The 23,323-nt window shown below is 37.4% G+C and overlaps 1 protein-coding gene across 2 annotated transcripts in view; it reads right to left on the bottom strand.

Annotated features, from left to right (window-relative positions):
* Positions 1-23,323, bottom strand: part of lrp1ab (low density lipoprotein receptor-related protein 1Ab) — a 94,409-nt gene that overhangs the window by 58,521 nt on the left and 12,565 nt on the right. For both annotated transcript variants that reach the window (XM_028015730.1, XM_028015738.1), the window contains exons 2-3: positions 22,201-22,341; positions 4,927-5,064 (exon numbers count right to left, since the gene is read on the bottom strand). In XM_028015730.1, the coding sequence (XP_027871531.1) occupies positions 4,927-5,064; positions 22,201-22,341 (279 nt within the window). The remainder of the gene's footprint in view (positions 1-4,926; positions 5,065-22,200; positions 22,342-23,323) is intronic.

Genomic DNA, 23,323 nt, shown 5'->3' on the forward strand with positions numbered 1-23,323 from the left:
ATATTATACTTGACAGAAAGGGTGGGCGATATGTACTTAAATATTTATCCAGATATTTTGTGATACTATTGTGATAACGATGAAAGTGACGATAAGAACCAGTTATTCTTTCATTTCTAGATTAGTGCATGACTATTGACAGGAATTATAGCCCCACAAACAAAAATACTGCTCTTGACAAACTTTCCCTTCTGTAATCCATCACACTTGAGAAACCTTGATCAACATTTTATCTTAGGCTTGGGACTTCTTTTGTGAAAATGAAATCAGATTAAGACACAAGAATCTGGGAATGCCTATGTCTGACCAGGTAGTTCAAAAGCTACAGAAAAAAACAAAAGCTTGAGGCAAGAGCAGGAAAGGACAACTAGCAAACTGAAAAAGGGCAGAAATAGAAGATGTTATAAGGACGTGGAAAGAAAGATTTAGAAAAAGTTAGACAACCTCAGGCCAATGGAAAGATTCTGGATGTTTGCTAAAGGGTTAATGGATGAATCAAAGACATTCCAGAGACAGAATAAAGAACTACAGCCACTCATCCTGTTACTGCATGGATGAAAACATTTATGCGCTTTCATGCTGTTTGCTGAACAGCAAACAGAAGCAGTTTGCTGACCTTACTTAGGGCAAATGGCATCATATTGGTTTAAGACAAGATGCTGAAACACCTGAACAACTATTCATATATACTCTGTGTATCTTTGCTTATCCTTTCCAAGGGCAACAGGTGGGGCACGTCCTATCCAAGCCGCCAGTCCATCACAGGCCAACAACAAGCCGACAGTACTTATTTAGATAAGTGAGCCAACATCCAAAAACTAAATCTGACAGAACAAATATTGCATTTTCCTCTAATTCCCAACAATGTTGGGCAGCTGCAACTCATAAGAATCTATAATATCACAGAGAGGGTTGAAACATCATCCAAGGAGAGCCAGACCTGGACATAGAGTACGTGCCAACTAGGATCACACTTCTTTACTGCCCTGTCAAAAGTTACTCTAGATCATTGGATCCAATTGATTGTCATACTCAATCAACTTAACTAATTTTAGTTCATCAATGCATTTTTGCTGTGAGTAACTGAAGGCAAAAACTGAACAAAATCCCAAATGTAACAACAGATTATTCAATCATGTTAAAGTCTGCACAGCATTCCTTGCTTTCTCCTCTGTTTAGAAACTAGTGCAGACATGCCTTTTCCTTTTTCAGGCTTCCTAAAGGGAGCTTACACATGTCATGGAGTGTTTCATCACATTACCTCATTTCTACTTCAAGCATGAATCAAAAGACAAATCTCTTTTTGGCTGCCACTCAGATTAGATTATACGGCGAGTCATCAGTTCATCTGTGAGGTGAACAGTTTTTCTGGTTTTTGTTGTTTTGGGGGGGAGGCAAGGGAGAGAAAAACAAAATTAACTACAGTTGGATGTTCTCTAAACAAGTTCAAAATAATATTTAAAGGCACACTGATATTTTGTTAAACGTCTCCACAAGTAGACATTTAGAAAAATGTTTTTAGCAGCCGTCAACAAGGCACTGGCATGTTTGAGGTTGTATATTTTGGCAACCTTCTTAGAAATGGTATCAGTGAAATAATTTTTTTTGGCTTCCTGTAATGTAATTAGAAGTTTTGTCAGAACGATCATCAAGATGACAAAAATGGTTTTGGAACGGATGAAGTTGACTAACATTAAGCTTTTGAAATGGCTGTGCATTTTCAGCTTTATTGAAAATGTATAGACTTTGCTTAAAAGACAAATAAGTGGCGGGAAACCGACTAATTTAAATGGACTTCAGCATTTTTCAAAGAAAAAGTGGTCATATCTATGTGATAACTATGCCAGAGTGTAATTAAAGGCAATGTAAGGTGTGTGGTTCCTCTGCAACTTGCTGAAGGACATTTATGTTATTTTTTACTTCTGCATAAAAGAACATTTTCACTTGTGTTAAATTAATAATATTTATACCGATGATGGGTGTGTGTATGACTGGCATCTTCTAAGTTAAAGACTGTTGCTGTAATAAGTTTCAAGTATCTGAGTGTAGGAAAGCACACCAACAGTGCACGTACTTACTGGGAACCGTTTAAAGGCTTCATAATCAAAAAGGGGTCAAAGTAACCATTTGTAAACATGCAGGGCGGCAGCTTGAGTAATGAGCAAACAGTGACCACATTCAGTCCCAAACAGCAAAAGCAGCTAAAAACACATATAACAAAAACCTAAACAAATAAAGTTTGGACTTTCCCAAACAAATTGTAGCTTAAATTATGGACCAAATGTAATGCTCAAGTTTTTTCCCTGTTGAAAAGTACACTATCACTCGTAAAACTGTAATATCTCTGCGTAAAGAGTGGCAATAAAATATGTCTTATCAAGCAAGACAGCTCAGCTAACAGCAGCCAATAAACTAATTCAGGTCGAGACCTACTTGTGAATAAAGTTGATAATATCTGTCTATGCACAGGCAGCTTCAAAATCCTCATGTCATAGCTGGTGAGAGTGCACACATAAACCTGCATGAGGCCTCTGCCATAATCGAAGATCTACTGAAAAGACAGAGGGGAAAAAAATAATCGATGCAAAGTAAAACGTTTAAGAGTGCCACCATGGCCTGATACTTCAGTTTCTGGTGTGTCAGTAACAGCTCACAAGAAAGATACTATCTATTAGGAAAGCAGGAAAAAAACCTCACTGCTGTCAGTTAGAACCACATAAACTGAAACAGACCTTGTAAATACAAACACTGTATTAACCACATTAATGTTTTCACTATACGATTTTCAAAGATATAAAGTCAAAGAGGAGAATTTAGTGTTTCACTAGATTGAGTGGTTTACCTTAAATGATTTGAATGACAGTGGCTCTCCACAAATTTTATTACAGAGACCAGAATAGTCCTTTATTAAAGCCCTTGCTGCCAAAAGAACACACAAAATATAAATTTGACATTGTGAATAAATGAAAATGTTGAAAATAGTAAAATAACGTTGGAATGTGACATTCAACGGACTTGATAAACACCTGGGTTTTTATATTTAATTTGAACAACAAAAATAAAGAAAAATATCAGCCTGAATGCAATATTTGAAAGATTTTTAAAGTCTTGGTTTAGATCTAGACCAAGACTCAATTTCTACCTTGTTTTTGGGCTACACTAAGTTCGAGTTCAACTAACCAGGACAGAAAAAAACCGTAATGCAGGAAAACACACAGCAGTTCCACCAGTCCATAATAATAATTTTGATTATTATTAATCAAATGGACCTCTAAACATGAAGTTTGAGAAGCTTGGCTGTGACTAAACCTCGGTAGCAACACCAACCACAATATCCCAGTGTCTTCACAAAGCCTGATTTATTTTAGCCGTATCAACGTCACACTTAACCCTTTTAACCAGCCTTGTCAACAACATTGGCAGAATTACTTCGGTATAACAACAAAGTGCGCTTTCAGAAATCAGCTGCCAGGTATACTCGCACAGCCCAACAGTTTGTACAAGCAAACACTAGGGTGCCTGTAAAAGAGTTTCCCCAAAATACGGCAGGCTCACAAACAGCCGCCTGACACACGTTGCCTGTGTGTAAGCAAGGACATCACAGTGCGACTGTTCCTCTGCATGCACATGACTGTGCATGTAGGCAGCGACAAGCAGATGAACATTTAAAGGGTTAACCATTGTCCTTTACTGGAAACCAGCTGGACTCATCACCTCGGGGACAGCCAGTGCAAGCTGGGACTTGATGACTTCATCGCTGCTGTGTAAAACGCTCACTTGACAGTGATGACCGCTGTGCGACAACACATGCACCTACTCTTTACGGTCTTATCAGCCTAACGGTGCTCAGCTCCTGCTCTTCAGGCCTAAACTAATAACACTTCAATGTTCTGATTAATTGTCTCTAAAGGCTCCACTCTGTGTTCATGATTAACTCAGTCATTATTTAAGCAAGGTGGTCCCATGGAGATTTTTTTTTTTCATGGGTGTGCTGAGGACTAAAAGAACAAATAAAAAGGAGGAGACAATAAAGTGTAAAAATAAAAATGAAAACCTTAATCAGAACATGAAGCTGTAAGTTGATGAGAAGATAAAAAAGTCAATTGATAACCCCATTAGGTCAAAAAGTTCTAAATGACAGCAAGCAAAAAATCCTCAATTCTATAAAATTTAGCAACAGGTGACAGAAGCGAGAATTAATGCGTCAGACTTACTAGAACAGACGACCTGATTCAGGGTCAGAGTTGTTATTCAAGGACTTTGTAGAAGTGTCCTTGGCTTATTTTCTAATTAAACATTTTTTTCCTAGAATAGGTTTGTATGTCTCAAATCTAAAACATTCTCTGCCAGTAATTCCCACAAGACCACCTTGCTGAAAACAAAGCAATCCTCTAAAGGCACACAAACATTAGTGACTCCATCAGCTGAAACAAAATAGTACTGCATGGATTATTTCATTCTTGTGGTGTTCCTAAATAATAATACAATATCTTATGGGAGTTCTTCAGCTGCATTTGGGTGTTTGCTATCCGGCAGGATCAAGGAAGACAGCAGCATGGCTGAGCTGCTTTATGAAGTTATTTTTACCCCACAAAAAAAAATTAAAAAAAATAAAAATCACCTGCAATTTTAAAAGCCAGAAAACTTTATTTAACTGAGATTAAAGATCTCAGTTAAATAGAGATTTATTTAAATGTAGATCCACATCTACCAGTACTTATTTTATTCCTGTGCTGAAACAATTCCCCTGCATAAGTATTCACATCTTGACAAAATTACTTACGAGGGCTAAATACAAACGCCTGTGGCACTTTTTAGATTAGTTTTATGCATTTTTTAAAACAAAAGGCATAATCGAGGATCTCTGGTTGCGTGATCATCATAAAACCATGACAAGATGGAGGGTAATGTGAGAGTGGTTTTTACCTCTGCAGTGAGGTCCCTCATCCCAGCCATCCGAACAATCAGAAACGCCATCACACAGTTTGCTCATATGGATGCAGACATCCAGGTCCAAGCAGCTGTGTTCATTGACTGGACACTGGTTTGGCCTGTTGTGTGAACCTGGAAGACAAGCAAAACATCTGAATATTAGGAGAGGAGATTTTGTTTTATTAAATCGGTCTTCTGTAGTTCATGTTTAGATTATTTGCATGTCTCCGAAATGAAATAACACTTAATGAATAAGAGAAAAAAGAAGTGGTGAAAATGAATAATCTTAGCCAAAGAACATATTCATGAAGCTGGTTTTTCGAGCGTCTTCGCTTTTCTGAGGCAGGTTTTACAGCCTTAACAACAAAAGATAATAGCCATCAATGAACAGCGGATGCAACACCTTTCTTTATTGTTCCAGAACCCGGAACAAGGTTGTTCTACCTGACACTGAAAGATCAAATTGTCACAGATGGCAGAATAATGAAGACCTGTGGGTTGCTGTTTTGTTTTTTTCTAATCTTCGGACTGATAAAAAACTGAATGTTCCCAGCATGTCATCTTGCTTAGACACAGAGCAAGATGACAGCCAAACATGTATGCATGCAGCGACTGTGTATATCATGTTTAGCACAACGCAAATAATCAAATGATCACATGTTCAGCAATCCCGAACATGTGATCATTGGCATGAAGAACATGCAAGATCAAAAACAGATTTTTCTTGTCAAACACATGTAACATCTGAATATAAAGGAGATGCAGTCTACTTTGCTCTCTCACCCTCCCACTCTTCTCTCTCTCTTTATTCAGCCCACACTGCAGTTTGCCTTGGCTGTTTTCTCCTCCTCCTCTCCCCCCTTTATAACATCTGCTGACCCATTTTAGAGAAACACTTGGAGGAAAGAAAATAAAGTTCAACTCCTTCTACAGGAAATGATATGCAGAGTTCTAATATGCATACATCTCAAGCTGTACAGATTTACATGTCCCCTACTACTAAACTCTCTGATCTTGAACTTATTCAGCTGTCACAGCTAAAATGTGGCTCCCTCTGACCCTCATTTCTGGTTACACAAGAATTAAGTTTATAATAAACCAATATACAGTACAGACCAAATGTTTGGACACACCTTTCTAATTCAATGAGTTTTCTTTATTTTCATGACTATAAGGCAAGAAATCCCACTTATTAACCTAACAGGGCACCTATGAAGTGAAAACCATTTCAGGTGACTACCTCTTGAAGCTCATCAAGAAAATGCAGAGTGTGTACAAAGCAGTAATCACTGCAAAAGGTTGCTACTTTGAAGAAACTAGAATATAAGGGCTATTTTCAGTTGTTTTACACTTTTTTGTTTAGTGCATATTTCCACATGTGTTAGTCATAGTTTTGATGCCTTCAGTGTGAATCTACAATGTCAATAGTCGTGAAAATAAAGGAAACTCATTGAATTAAAAGGTGTGTCCAAACTTTTGGTCTGTACTGTATGTGTTCCGACAGTAACAAACCAAACAGATTTATTTAGTTTTCTTGCCACATCTATAAGTTTCATATCTGAAAAAGACATTCTAATATTAGATAAAGGTAACCTAAGTAAATACAAAATCAATGGTAGAAAAGACTGCCAATTAATTAATTTTTCACATCACTGTGTAGATGTTTGGACAACTCTGCAGAATTGCCTTAATTCAGTCGCAGTTGAGGGTTTTGTCACCATGAATGTCCTGATCAAGGTCAAATCACAGCATCAGTTCAATTTATGTTTAGATACTTATATACTTTTGAGCCTTTTAAAGGTGCTCTCTGCTTCAGACCACCAACCTGCTGCTTAACTCAAGTGGGCTTAAACTTAAGATCACAAGCTGATGTCCAGTTCTGGATTTTGTGACAGAATTTAAGATCTCACATTACAGCAAGTCCTACAGATCGTTTGGCAGTGCAGCATCCCCAGATTATCACATTACCACAAAAGATCTTATTCTGAAATGCAGTATTACTTTTAGTTTAGATGTAACAAAAAACACACTTTAAAGAAGTTCAACTTTTGTCTCATCAGTCTACTGAATTTTGTTCCAAAACATCTTGAGGATTTTAAAAGGTTTTTTTGGGTGCAAGTCTCATGCTGTATTTGGGCAGCTGCGACTTTTGCCATGGATGCGGTGCTTCAAATTATGTCGAGTTCCCTTGTGACTTCTTGGATGAGTTGTTGATGTATGCAGTGTAATTCTGGTAGGCCGGTCACTCCATACATGAATATTATTACAAGAAATTAGAAAGAATGATAAATTGTGTTTTGAGGCCGATACTATCTTCCTTATCCATAGTTACCTCACAGACCACAAATGCTAACTGTTAGAACAACTGTTTTTAACTTGAGCTTAAGAAGACGATTGCATCACAAGACTCTTTGTGAAAAATGTATCACACTGGAAGAGAGAATGAACTTCTAATGCATCTGGATTATGGGAAAAAAGGGATGTTAGCATATTAGCAGCCTGTGTCTCTAAGCCAACCTCATTTACATTCAATAAAGTGCCAACATGGGGATTTTTACATAAACGGCAAATGCTAAGAAAAAACTAAATCCTGCCAAGGGTTTAGCATCTGTCAACAGTTTTTAGGGAAGTATATTAAGATAAGTGAGACTGAAAGTCATCCAAGTGACATTAGCTGCGAGAATTTGTGTCTCTCCAAGCTTTAAAATGTGTAGGCTTATTTCACAAACTGGGATGTGTTGAGCACTGAATGTTCTAACGGCTCATTCTTTTACACCGAATCAGGGATTAAGGTTCCTCCTACGTGGAGACGCTGAAAAATAACTTAATATAAATGTGACAACAAAAGCTGCTCATTCACACACTCCTATGTTTCTATAGGGCATCTGAGAAGCAGGACAACTAAATTACTCAGCTCAGCATGTTTACATTTTATATATTTTATAAAGACTTTTAAAAGTCTTCATTAAATTGTTTCTCATTTTAGCTAGATAATTTTGCTATAATATATAGATTTGCATCAACAAATTGGCTGATCCAATGTATAAGTTATAGTTCCCACAACCACAACCAAACCACCCACCTGCCCAACTAGAAGGCCAAATAAACAAGCATACAAATGTTATTATAGCAATAACCATTACGGTTTACAATTAAATAGCTTGCAAACAGGTTGTTTAATTATTTAACTGTTTCAAACAAACTGACAAAAAAACAAAGTGATTCAAATCATCCTCCAGATCATGAGGAGCATTCAAAGAATCAATATGTTGCAAAGAAGGGATCAACATTATGTCATGAAATGACTTGATTAAACTATGAAAAGAGCACTTCAACTTCTCCAGCTGCAATGCTGAACTTTTCTGATAAGTAAACACAACAAATTTAAGCTACAGCAGGTCACATCGATCGCAATAGTTTGTTGTGTATACAGTTACCAATGTAAGACCATTCCGGTAACTCAATTTGTTTAAAAGTGAAGTCAAAGGAAGTACAAGGAGAAAACTGTACAAACAAACTGAAAAAGTACAAAGATTAAGGAGAAAACTGTCAAACAAATCTATTGTTCATTCTGGTTGCAAGAGAGCAAAACATGAAGCAGATAACAGGAAGGCTGAACATAAAATAGCAAATTTGCTCTAGCCTAATCCCTAGTCTGGCATATGTGATGATATGGCAAGGAACATACTGGATGCAAAAATGTTTGCAAGCTTTTGGAAACCTCATAATTATGGAACGCACAGACGAGAGTTTTGGTAATGCTAGCCATGTTAATGGTTCATGTAAGAGGCTGAAGACAGATTAAAACAGAAACTTATAAAAGAATCTTTTAGTGATTTCTCAGAGGTGTCGGCTCAGCAGCAAATATAAAAAATACTGACCACTTAAATCAGGAAGGACAGAAATATCTTAAAAGTTGTTCTTGTATCTTAATATATTATATTTAATAAAGAGCCATTGAAACCAGATAAAAATCTGAATAGGACTTCTTATTCAGAAGACTGAATAAGAAGACTTATTCTTATTCAGTTCAATGCCCCCCCCCAAAAAAAAATGAGCATGGAAAACTTATTTAGAAAAACTGAGAATGTTTATTTGAATCTTTCCCACATCATCTTGTGAATGTGTGCGTAAATGAGTGAATGACTGAAAATAGTGTGAAGCGCTTTGGGGTCCTCTGGTCTTGATAAAGCGCTGAATAAGAACAGGCCATTTACATTTATTACTTTAAATATGAGCTGAGTTTCAGTAGCCAGTAAAGACTTAAAACTTAAACACTAAACTTACAGTAGAATGTGAACAAGGAAACAACCTGAATGCAAGAGATTTTTTTAACCATCACTCAAATTTTATTATGTGAACATGAGGCAAAGTGAAAGCAGTTTTTCTTTAGATGTCTTCTTCTTTCAACACCTCCAGCTTCGTATCCAACCATCCCCCACCCTTCAGGACTCATATACTTATGCAATAGCCTTAAATTTAGAGCCCCTGTCGATCCTTTGTCTGGACTTTAAAAAGCCTGTGTTTCCTTCTGCTCTAGGGTTCCATGGGAGCCTCTGACTGACTCCAATACAGTCTGCTGTCAGCTCCGATTATTATGTTATTCATTCTGACAGCCGGGCCCGTCCACTGACCAACTCTCAGCACTCTGGAATCACATTATACAACAGACTCCACAACAAGCCCAATGGCTGTGCCAAAAATCAGAACAAGGAAGCAGTGGTGCACAGCCAATTAGATGATACAATACACTCTGCCACAATATAAAATATATCAATTATTATGTTGCAATAATTATAAATAACTTCACCTGGATATAGTGGAATGTAATCTGAGACAAATTAACTCATTTACACATTTAATGCTATATTACAAACAGATATCTGAGGCCAACAGTATGTTCAGTGCATAGATGCAACAATGAAAGTGGCCACCGAGCTGAATTGACTTTCATGTGTGAGGTGGGGCACAGCAGATGTAGCATGCCACTTTGACCAAAGACAGAGCTGTAACCACAGCTTGTTGTATGTTTGCACACACTGAGGTGGAAGGGAAGCACAACTGAGCACACGAATGTTACTTGACAGTGAATCTAATAAACTACTGCTGGCTTTGAAAATGGCAGCAAAAACTTTGTAAGATTGTCCACAGGAGATAGTTATTTCAGGGTCACCCCCATACCACAACAGATTAAACATGTTCAATGTCACAAATATATATATGTATGTATGTATATATATAAATAGGGTTAAATGTATTTTGTTGAGATATTTTTTGATTCTATGTAGTAGACCAACACAAAGTGGTGGAGGGATTGCATAGTTTTTAACAAATAGTTTGCAAACCGAATGTTTTCTGTAGATTCAGATTAAAGGCATTTTGGAGTTTGTCTCTACAGAATGAATATTTTGCTCATTCTTATTTGCATTACAGTTTTACGTCAGTCAGAATAGATGATTGGCGTAAATTAGACACCACCTGTGATCATCAATTTTCAGGTCTTGCCACAGATTCTGGACTGGATTTAAACCAGGATTATGACAGGGCCATGCTAACACATCAATATGCCTTGATCTGAAACAATGTCACTGTAGATTTGGCTGTATGCCCCCCACATGGTTTGCAGGGTACATCGGGTGTGGGTTCCTACAGCTTTCTTTCAGTAATGGTTTCTTCTATCCACTATTCCATAAAGGCTAGATTTGTGCAGTGCATCAGTTTTGGCTGTCCGATTGACATGTCGTTACACATAAGTTATAGTAGCTCCCTCAGAGCTACTACCGATCTCTTGGCTGTTTCTTAGATGAATTATCTCCTTGCACGGCCTGTCAGTTTAGGTGGATGGCCATATTTTACAAGGTTTGCAGTTTTGCCATCATTCCTTTCAACTTTTGGATGATAGACTTTAAGGTGGATGGGTTTTACTTGGAGGTATATGACATAGGCAGCAAAATACAGATGCACATAACATATTTTAGATTTTCTGTTCTGCTTTTTGTGTGAGTGCATAACATAAAATCCAAAAAATACTATGTTACAACCACAAAGTTTAACCTGACAAAAAGAGATCAAGTTCAGGTGATAGTGTAAGCACTTTCAGGTGTTAAAAGTTATCAAGTAAAAGACAGTTAGGACAACATCATCCCTGCCGATAAGAGGATGAGATAACAACATGAGGTACAAGGAAGATGGACATGAGGTCAGTTTTTCTTGTGTAGTTTAGGGAAGGAACACAAAAGGAAACTGGAAGGAAGAAAAGATGGAAAGAAAGAGACAGGGTGTGGAGGAGACAGCAGAGGAGGAGAAGTGGTGCCTGCATGGCGTGAGAAAGTCCTGTGTTTGTGGTGTGTTATAGGCTGGTGAAGCTGAGGAAGGCTCAGGGCCACAGACCGGAGGGATTTACAGGGCTTTGCTTCTTCCTCTGTGGAGGAGCGGCTGATGCACTGCCTCTCCGGCTCCTCGTGCCTCTGCATGGTTTCCCTTGCAACTACATCACTTCTTTACAGAAGGAGGATCTAAGTCTAACAAAGCCAATTCCATTTTCTCCTGAGCCCAAATGCTAATCTGCTCATTTTTCCATTTTCCTCCATTCAACATCACCCCACATCTCCACAACAATCTAAAAACCCAGCAGTCGCTTCGACTCCATCGCAGGCATGCCAGTCACAGGGAGCGGGACACGACTGCAGTTTAGAGGGACATCAAGGGCATGTGATGGACAGATAATCTAGCTGCGAGGCCCCTGGCCTCCTGCAGAGACCTCTTTAGCAGTTCAGTCCCAGGACACAGCATGTCCCGAGTGTGTGTGGGCCAATTGTACCAGGTACATGTCTGGGAGTGTTTTTCAGGAAACGATCCTGCTAAAGCAACAACATAGATAAACTCCTTAAATTATATTTTAAAATGTACATTTAAAAGTCAGTATCTGGTTCCAACAAATCAGCATGCATTTAAAATCTATCTATATGCTACAGATTAAGCTTTTGTTACACTAAATGACCCTAGGTCTCACTGGCCTGGGGTAACGAAGTTTCATTATGAAGCTGCATTCCAAGATATATCCACTCAAAATTACTTTCCAGCACAAGTAAGAACAGATTTGTGTGTGGGGGTGTGCGTGCGCATTTATGTATAAGAAGAAGAATCAGCTGTTTACGAATATCATCTCTATAGATCCTCTCTGCAGACATAATTATTTGTTCCAGTTTTGCTGGGCCTTTTTCCCAAACAGTTTGAGGACCATCTCAGGTCTGACTCTATCAGCCTCTTTGTAAACTTTGTGCCACCATTTCTTACTGAAATGATGGTACAAGTATTTATACTTAAATAAATGGAGACAAAAAAAATTTAAAAATCCCACATACAATTTAACTGCATAATATCTGCTGCAAAGCTTGTATTACACCCCATTTTGATTCATTTGAAAGTCTGATCTCCACTTTGGGCCAACTAACTTCAAAAACATGACAAATTATAACACCTGATCTGATCAAGTAAAAATAACTCTAAACAAGCTCTTGCTTCTTGGAGTCAGAACTCAAAATTCACCTGCTTAAGAAAGAAGACACTTTAATTACATTCCTCATTTTAATTATGCGTGTTGCTATTTTTCCGTTTATGGTGAACAGACATAAGGCTACTTTGAAATGTTAGCTACCAAAATGACACATAGTTGGTAGGAAATGTCCTGCAGCAGACATCTCATTTCTGTATTAGAAAAAAATCAGAGGTGAAACAACCAGAACCTCAGTTACTAATGTTAAAATGCAAAGGGATAAATCGCTCTGCACCTGATGGCTTCTCATAAGTACTGTTATTTACAGCTGGTAACTACCATCAGTTACAGCATTTTCTCTGCAAATGGACAGAGATTACACTGCAAGCAGAAAGAAGGGAAGTGTATTTGCATGACTGAGATCCATTTCCACCACTGCCTTGTAGTCCTTTTTAAATGCTAAATCAGGGCTAAAAGAAAAATAAAAGTCCAACAAGGAATTAGGCCCAGACAATTGTTGCGTAAGGTGTTTTTGATGTTGAAAGAGATTCCTCAGTGGCAAGCAGTCCTCAAGATGGAGAAAGTGCTTACATGCAAAGGCTTATTCAAACATCTGTTCCTATTCTCTGGCTTGACCACAATGAATGTGGTTCATGCAAGAATCATAATTGCACACAGACTCACTCGACATAAAAACTGAGGGAGTTTGTCTATTTTCATAGGGACTGCTCTGGGGAGAGATATGAGCAGAAATCTCAGTTTTGACATCTTGAACTGGATGGTTAGGATGGCTTAAAATTGAAGCTATTGCTTTCAACATTTTCAAATTTCTTCTGTCGATGTTTTTGAAAGAAGGGCTGCCTCGGTTATTTTACATATTAAGGAAGGAATAAAGAGCATATAAGGCAGCTAAATACTGAAAATATTTTAAATAGCCCAATCTTTTAGAGTCCTACTATAAAAAAGTAAGGTTTGAGCTTTGTCTACTAAAAGCCATGCATGCAGTGTTAAATGATTTTATACTAAACTCTGAATGTTTTTACCAGTCAGTGTTATGCTTGTAAAAGAGTAAGGTGATCCCTATTGGCACCTAAGTAAAAACCCCGACTCCTGGGTTCTGGTAGAGCAGAAAGAGTTTAGAACAACCAGCTAAAATTGGATTGCAATAGTTTCTAAAAGCATACATTTGTTTCTCTTCTGTGCCTGACTCCTTAGATGCTAGACAAGAAGAGCTGGAGACAAATTCAAAATAAACAAACTGCTAATCTGTTAAATGACTTTCCAACAAAAATAGCAATCAGTCTAATTATGTGGCACAACCTCAAAGAACTTAAGCTTCCAGACATGGGGATGACTCTTTGAAGTTTAAGCTGAGATTCACCACTGGAAAAAAAGGAGATCAAGGTGACTTTAAACATAGCTAGTCGTTGGTGCCAGATGTGCTGTTTTATGCATTTCAGAAACTGCTGGTCAACTGGGATTTTCACATGCCAGCATATCTCAAGTTTGCAAACAATGGTCAGAAAATGAATGAAATGCATGATTCAGAGGTCATGAGAATGGCCTAACTGGCTCAAGAACAAAGAAAGCCATCAGTAGCTGAAAGAATCAGTTAAGTATGTGGAATACCATCTCAGAAGGCACAACAGGTTGAGCCTTGCAGTATATGGGCCAAAGCAGATGAGGTTGTTGCTGGGTACCTTTCCTGAAAGCTAGAAACAAGGAACTAAGGCAGAAATTCACATATTCACCACCACTGGACAATAACAGACTGGAAAAAAGTTCCTTAGTTTGATGAATCTTGATCTCAGCTGCAACATTAAGATAGTACGGTAAGTACTTGCAGCAAACAATATGACGAGATCTTGTTTTGGTGACCCACTAAAAAGTAAGAAAGCGCAAGAAAAGACTGACCAAAGTTTTGCACATAAAGACTTATTATTCAACAATGAACAAAATGTTATCTGACTAATTCTTTATGGGAGCAATTAAATTACAATCAACACTTAAACCTGTACTAACCTGCAAAAGCCAATAAGAAAAGCAATGTCTTTAGTTCTGTAAGGCAATAAAGAAGACAAGCTGATTTAGAGAATGGAGACGTTCCAGAGAGTTGCAGCTGAAAAAGCAGGATTAGCTTAGAATAAAAGAAAACGACTGCATTCATGTTTTCCTTCTACTCTTCCCAATCATCAAAAGCACTTTTCACATTATTAAGTCGCATTCACCTATTCAGATTGGACGTTCACTCATGACTTCTTAGACTACACACTACCACCTGCTAAAATGCACTCTTTATCTGTCACACTGAAGCTGACATGCCTGTGAAAGCAGGAGAGCAAAACAGGGTTCAGTTACCTTTTCAGACAGTTTGACACATAAATTGAACCATAGACGTTTGGACTGACAGACGCTGTTCTTTCTTCTGAACTACCACTGCACCAAGACTGATAGGTTTTCTTAGGTTTAAATAATGGAAAAGGACCAATAGGGACAGCTGTGAGAATAAAAGAAAAGGAAAAAAAAATCACTAATCATGTTACCAGACTTAGCAGGCCAACCTGCTAAAATGTCCCTCCCTCATGCCTCCAAACAGAGGAGGATATAAATGTCATAGTTGGCAACAATTATGTCCATTAACTTTTGACCTGATGATTGAAATGAGTGAATGGCCTCTGTTGCATGTTACGCTCAGAAGAGGCTGCTTAAACAGTCATCAATTTAAATTGACTGTTTTCTAAAGGAGCACAAATGAAAAGACACAGATCAGATCTGCTAAAGCAGAAAGACAACAAAAACAATGATCCCCAACTCTGATTGTCAGGGGTCAATTTCCTGCTTGTTTTCAGCTATTTCCCAGTTTCATCAGGCCTGAGGTAAATGAATGGGACATCAACAGGCCTTTGCAAAAAAAGGATGGAAGCCGAGGAGTCGGGCTGCTCTTTATAAACATATAATTGTGATGTTATTGCTAACTTACAATATCAGTTATGATTCACCCTCATTTACCACTGTGTCTTTACCATTATTGCAATGTCCATATCACTTTCCACTTTTTCATCTCACCATGTACTTGGAAGTTCACAACACCTCACTGATGGAAAATATGTGACTTAATTTGCATATTAATAAAATCAACAAGTACTAAATGCATCAAGCTTCTGGGCAAATAATAGTAACTTTGTGTTAAAGAGGATTGCTAGGACTGTTTCTGACTTTAATGAGCACAGAAAGAACTAGTCAAGCCCATAAACTAACTTTTCAACATTTTAGATTTACATACAACCACAAAATAAATGTAAGATTTTCTTTTTTTGGCCACATGACTGAAATATATGTTTTTTTCAGTGGACTAGATTTTAGTCAACATTGATATGTCAGAAACAAGAAAAATGTACAGCTTCCTCCTCATAGTAAGAAGACTGCAAATATTAGCACTCTAAAGTCCTATAAATCACTTGCACCCCTTGGACACAAATGCTTGTTTATGGAGTACCACAAATGTGACTGCCATTTTTACCTCCAGTCAATACCATCCATAACAAATATTTATGAATTCTCTGCATTTTTGACTTCTTAAATTCCAATTTTAGCAATAAAAGTACCATTTTTCCCTTCCATATACAAAAATTGCAATTTTAGGGACAAGAATTCATCTTTTACTAAAATGTGTGTATCAAAAATTGAGAGCAGATTATCTGTTTTTTTTTTTTTTTGCAAAGTAAATTTTGCTAGCTATATATTTGAGATATAAAATACTTGCCAAATAAAATTGTTATAGCTATGTTAATAGTTTCTGCATTATTTTATGAATGAATGAAAAAAAGGAATTAGTCTTCACCACAATCTGTATAAAAACAATCTACATATTACAATTTTAAATATTTTTGTAAGAAAAAGAGCAATTTCCCTAATTTCCTATTTTATATTGGTACAAACTTATTAAGAGGCAGACATTTTTTTTCTAATGCATACACATGTAAAATTGAGAAGCTTACGGTAGCTTAAAAAAAATATTATTTTGGTAAAGAAAGCATACATTTTTAAAGAAATTTAAACACATAGGAATGAAAAATAAATAAACAAAATTGAATTGCAATGTAGTGTGCCCATATGTAAATTTAATGGGAGTCAAAGACAAAGAAAACGCCAAAGGCAATTTACAATGTCAAGTTTAAAAGGCATAGAGTTAGATGAAAAAAAATGCTCCCAAAATACACAACTTCACTCATTAAGTCAAAAAAACATACTCAAATGTCACTGAGCCCTGGGATTAAAGTTCTGTGGAGAAACATATCACTTGAAATAACATTGCTCCCATCTAATAATGTTGAGCAATCGTTAAACTGAAACATTTTCATTTTTATTTCGTCGTCAGCAGTTACTGGTTTCATTACATGAAAATAATTGACAGAGGTATCAAAATACATTTTACCGCTGTAGCAGAAAACACAGTTGCCTGTAAGAGTTTTCTTTGTCCAACAGGGGGTAAAAAAACAGTTCTGCATTCATTATTGTGTTTATGGCATTCAGCTTCAAGAAAATTTCCATTCTTTAGGTTTTTGTTCCAACATGTACCAAACCACAGTTTAATTCCGTGTGTTAATGTTGTCAGAAAACCGAGCGGTGCCTACTACTATAATTATAACATTATCTCCAATTCAAGTTAATTGCTATATACGACCAAAAACAGTTTTCTGATACATAAAGACACAAAAGAAAAAGGATTTTATTTTCTTTCCTTTTTTATTCTGTTTTGTTTGCGGAGTCCTCCTGTCTTCTCAATGCTTGGCTGAGCTCCTGTCCCAGTGAGGGATTGCCGCCCTCCCCCCCTCCCCGGTCTGTCCTGGCTGTTAATGAAAGACTGACTCTGCAGGTGGTGCACGATGCCAACATGACGACTTGTTTATTCTTCAGAATGTTTGAAAAGTATGCTTGAGAAAAGTGCTATTAACAATCTGCTTGCAATATTCCCTTTTCTCTCAGACTGGAGTGTTGTTATAAAAACTTCATAACTTCCCCTAATTTGGCTTAATTATCATCTTTGATTATTTATTTTTTTTGTTTGTTTCTCCCATGTGTTTTGTTCATAATGTTTATAAATTTAGATGTCGTCAGCGTATGGGTACTGTAAATGCATATCCTCTTCTCATGTGGGTCCTTGATCTACTCTTCTAGTAGCTCTTGCGGGAAGTAAGTATCCTTCTCAGCACCATACTGTCTGAGGATCTAATTGCCAGTCATTTCCAAGCTGTTCATCTAAGCTATAATTATGCTGAGGAGCTAAAGACAGACTTCTGCTTCTGTAGTGGAGTTCTGGCACTGCAGCCCATGAGCAGCTGACATGTTGGTGGCGTATGTCAGCATCTTTATACTGTGGGCTTGTTAATATGTTGGACACTGAGTAAGGCTGACGGCAAGCCAGACTGTTGGCCAGATTCTCGTACATTTGTCTGACAGTAAATGTTCTTCATGCAGGTGTTAACCTGTTATCAAATTTCATGCCAACCATGCTTCATCTTTCTGCGTGAAGTGGCTAAATTACACCTTAACACCTCAATGAATTTTTATATGTAATTGAAAAGTTAACTTAGTTCAGTAATTCAATAAAAAAAAATAGAACTCATATAGAGTCAATACACAAGTTGACATATTTCAGTTATTTTTCTGTAATTTTTGATGATCATGGCTTACAGCTAATTAAAACCCAATGCAGGATTGTGGGTGTTGAACTGAATGAGAGAAACAACTTCAGGGATGGTGGTTGTTTTTTCATGGTGTTGAAAGGGAAGGGAGATGTATCCAATATTGGCATATATCAGTTATCAGCCATAAGAGCAATATTAATACGGGATATCAATTTCTCCTCAAAATATTGATATCAGTGCATTCCTAATAGATGTATTGACAACCGACTTACTTTTCTGACAATGCAAGACACCGGCAGAACAAGGTGCAAAAATGCAACATTTAAGATCAAATAGGTTTTCATAATAATCAAATACCCCAAATAAGAATTATTAAATAAAATGTTGGGACATTTTCCACACTTTGAATGGCTCAAATTCACAGACTTTTCCATTCACTTTTGCCCATTTTGGAGCATAAGTACGGATGCTCACCATGAATTAATGACTGTTGTTTCTAAAGGGCCTGTCTTTAAATATTAAAAATGCAAAGGTCAGAACACGTGAGGAAACAGATGGATGAATGATGGATGAATGCAACACTAAGAAGTTGCCACTATTTACTGATGTTGTGATGCAAAAATCACTGGTCTCATTCTTCTTAACACACACCTCATCACTGGAGGTTACAGACCTTCTGTAGAATATTCACTTTTGTTTGGAAAGAGGTCTAAAAATAAAAACTGGTGACAATATCACAGATAAAGTACATACAGATAGATTTAAACAGATTTTCTGCAGGGAGCATTTTACCGTCTTTAAATGTGTAGAGCAATGAAACCATTACTGAGTAATGTTGCTGTTTTTCTCCTGATGAGTGCACTTCTTACAATTTGAGACTATAAAACATGCCAATTAATCACAATACTAAATGCCAGAAACAAAAAAAAAAGCGCAGCAGATTCCTTGAAAATGTAGAAGTATGGAAACCAACAGAAGTGGTAAATGGCCTGTACTTCTCTAATCCAGTAGATTCCAAGGTGCTTCACACAATATTCAGTCGTTCACTGATTCACACACACATTCACACACTGATGGTGGTGAGCTACACTGTAGCCACAGCTGAATCTTGCTCTGACAGAAGTGAGGTGCCACTGAGGTTTGAACCAGCAACCCACAAGTTACAGGACAAACTCCTACCTCCAGAACTCATCGGCCATCATAACTATAGACATTACAAGATCATCCCATTTATGCCTCAAATACATCTCAAAATAATCCAAAGAATATTTCTTAAATATGTTTAACAACAATGTAAAAAAAACAAAAAAAAACACAGCTACCACATGAAAAACACTAAAACTAAGAGATGCCTGAAAAGTAGGAACATTTCTGCTTACTAATCACTGTAACAGCTCAATAGATATCAGCTTACAGCAACGTTTGGTCAGATTTTCCTCATAAGACGTTTTCTTTTCAAATATATACTTAGAAAATTTTTACAAAAAAAAAAACCCTCCACCAGAAGGGAACATAAAAAGATTTCCTGAACTACATGTGCGTGAAGAACAAACTCCAGAGCCAAAACAGTTCTCCAAACTTTCTAACTCTCTTTTTTATGCCTCTTCAGGCTCATTCACTTTAGCTCCAGCTGCTCGCCATTCCAAACACTTCTTAGATTTAATAAATAGAACAAGTTAATATTTGTGGATAAAAATCCAAATGTGGTTGCACTTTTACCTACCAGGCACTTTACCTTTGTCTATTTTTGCAAATAAACTGTAAGCCATATGAGGCAAGGTGTTTTAGTAACTAAAGCATAGTTATTATGGCTGACTCAAAAACCAACAGTGATGGAGAGGAACATCAAGCTAAAAGGAAAACAGCAGGTAGAGCAGTCCACCAGTGGAGAAAGTGTAATTGAGCAGAACATATCTTGATGCTCTGGTGAAACACTGCTTTCCTCTTCTCCCTGCAGAGGATGAATCACACCATTGTCTGAGTCACTAAATTACATAAGTGCTGTGGAAAACTCACTCAGTTCATCTGCTTAACATAAAAGGGCACTAACTGGATGAATGTGCTTTGACTGAACGAATTAGGTGTTGCACACATAGATGAAATCGCCTAAGATTGCTGCTATTTACATAACCAAACAGATTATTTCCTTCTCAAAATTTTGTTAAAAGGCCTCTACTTTGGGAAGTTTTTGTGACTGAGATTAGCAGTTTGCAATAATCAGAGTAGATATCAAGCAGTGAAATTTGATCTATCTTAGCGTATGTTCTGCCCTGTTTTCTTTTAGTTTCATGTGGGATTTAGTAAATGAATGCCTTTTTTGTTCAGTGCAACAATGCATGCAGCTAATGAGGTGTGACGAGATATCATGTTGGGTTCATGAGAAAGAGAGAAGAGCGCAGCATTATTTTTGCTGAAAGTCTGAATTCAAAAATTCTTTGCAATATACTTTGCAGTCACAAATGTACAAATGTGGTCTGCGTTCTGTACAAATGTGAAAAAATACAAATAAAAACTGAAAGACTTTTCCTTTACCCCCAGGAAGGAGATCTGAAGCTGATGCCAATTACAATATTTTTGTAAACTGTTATTCATCTTGTCAGATAAATAACAGTTCATACCAGTGCCATCATGTCAGTTACCACTGCAAAGGGAATTACAAGCCACTCTACTGAAAGTCAGGTTTAGTTCATGCACAGCCATCTTTTGAAATGAACGAATAAATGTAAAACCCACCAAATAAATTAATGTAAATCACCTGAATTGTGAAAAAGCAGTTTAGTGCCAACAGAGAGCACTGAAGCCAGTGCCAACTTCAGAGTCTTTAAGGACAATTTGTTAGACAATCGCAGAATTCTCCTGGTGCTTACGGTTCATTAGTGTCTTGTCTGTCTTTCAGTCTCACTTCTTTTTTTAACCGAGTACAGAAAAATGTAAAACAGCCCTTTAGATTTTAGCATTGATAGGAAAACCCCCAAGGAGATTCTAAGTTTAGCGTTGTTGGCACACAGTGGTTAAGCAGTCATTGAACTCTCAGTGATTACAAATTGATTGATAATTTCAATTTGAAACAGCTTAAAAGTGGTGAAGGTTTCTTCAGTATAGCACAGAAAAAGTTACTTTTTTTAGGGGATAAAAGAAGTCGTTAGAGGGGTGTGGAAAGACGCTAAATACAACGACAAAGTTGCTAAATTGGCAATAGTGATATAGTAGGGTAACTGAAGAACTACTTCCCTTCTTACTTCAAATTAAGAGTCTCAGGCAAAGATGCACAATGGGGTCAAGCTTAAAGCACTTCCCTCCACCAGACAGAGTTACATGCTGGCAGTAATTGGACCCAACTTTGGCAGAAAATATGTTTTATTATGGTGCAAGATCTCATTACAACCCTCCCAGTTAATATGATATTAAACACTAGATACATGCCACAGCCACAGAAAACATCATGTTACAGTGAACCATATAAAACAGTTGGTGCCACTGTGTTAATACTCTGTTGTGTTCCTATCCATGACCTGGGTTTTAATGTTTGTTGTCAGTTGCTTGTCTTTGCATGCCAGACTATGGCAAGAATCCTTGTGGTGAGAGTGTTTGTGGCATGACAGATGCAAGGTGTGGCATTGACCAGATGGTAAAAATCACCATTAGTGTCTGCATTTAAACAAAAGGAATGCTTTTACCCATGATGGTTTATGGACACATGGCCTGAGAGATGCAAGTGGAAGTGGCCAGAACCTAGACTTCTCAGAGACTGCAAGGAGCCTAGATGAGAGCGGACAGACCCCAGAGGTTCAGACTAAACAAGGCTGCATAATTAGAGCTATAATTCAGCTAAACGGTGTCCTTTGCAGAAAGGGCAAAAACGACATCCTTATTCAGGCACAAATGAAACTGTCTCTGTGTTGTGCTTTTGTCTCTGTACAGCCATTTGCAGATGATAATTTATACTGTCATGTGCAGAAAGGAAGATGTGGCTATGGGGGGAAGAAGAAGAAGAAAAAAAAAGACTATTGTCAAAGAAAAAAACCAAAAGAGAATCATTGACCAAGCAAAAATTTATGATTCTCCGTGGTCTGGACAGGACACAACCCTGTAGAGAGTTTTGGCCGTTTATGAGGGCGTACTCACAGATATCTGGCGATTCATCTGAGCCATCTGGACAGTCCTTCTCCCCATCACAGCGCCAACCTTTGGAGATACAGGTCACATGGTCCTTACAGGCAAACTGCTTAGGGTTGCATGTCTTGGGAGGATCATCTGATTTGGGACCTTTAAAAAAAACATAGGTATCGTCAGTTGTAAATTTATCATAGCTGTGTTAAAGCACATGATAAATATCCGTATTATTTTGTTTTAAACATGCAATGTTCTACAAATGTGATCTAGACAGAAAATATTCAGCTTTGAGTTATACAGATTTTATCTCAGTTGCGTAGAACAACACATTAAGGTTAATCTAACTTTACAAAGACATTTTTGTATCAAAAATACTCAAGGGCACACTAAATTTAAAAAAAGGAAGGTTTTTATGTTAGCAACCAACAGTGGTGCCTTTTATTTTAGGGTTTGTTGGTTGTTTCTCCTTCCTCTTGCAAACATCTAATTTCTTTCAGCTTTTTTTTTTTTTTTAATTACCCTTAAGGTGTTTTTCAATTCTAGCCACAAAGGCTCTTTCATGTGTCACAGCGAAGATATAACTGGGCACTCAGTCACCATCTGACCCATGGGAAACTGTTGCAGTGCACAGTAGTTCTGGGCAGCTAGTCAGCACAGATTGTTGAGGTGTACCACAGGCTAGCAATGCCACAGCAACACTCCTGACCCTCCAAAAGCTTGACCCCGCTCCCACGATTCTCTTCTTTTTTTTTTCCCAAAAGCAAAGGAAAAGAAGCTCCTCAGACTAAGCTTTAATATATCCCTCCATCAATACTCAGTACCCGTTTCATACATTAAAGTTTTAACGTGATCTCACTTGAACTAAATATGTAAACTATATAAAATATGCTTCTTTTCAACCATAACGTTTACAAGTAATACCCACTAGATTTCACTTTTCAACGTACCTGGTTGTAAGCACTTTAACCTACAAGGAGCATTGCCTTTCTCTATGCTTGGCAATGCATCTTGTACCACATGAAGGAAGGTGCTTAACAGTATTAAAGAGTAGTTAATATGACCAATTATAGAAACATACAATTTTAGAGAGGAAGCCCGTAAACTAAAAGTAAAATAGCAGTTTAAGAAGTGTACC

Source organism: Xiphophorus couchianus, chromosome 1, assembly GCF_001444195.1.
Source record: "Xiphophorus couchianus chromosome 1, X_couchianus-1.0, whole genome shotgun sequence".
NCBI classification, from domain to species: domain Eukaryota; kingdom Metazoa; phylum Chordata; class Actinopteri; order Cyprinodontiformes; family Poeciliidae; genus Xiphophorus; species Xiphophorus couchianus.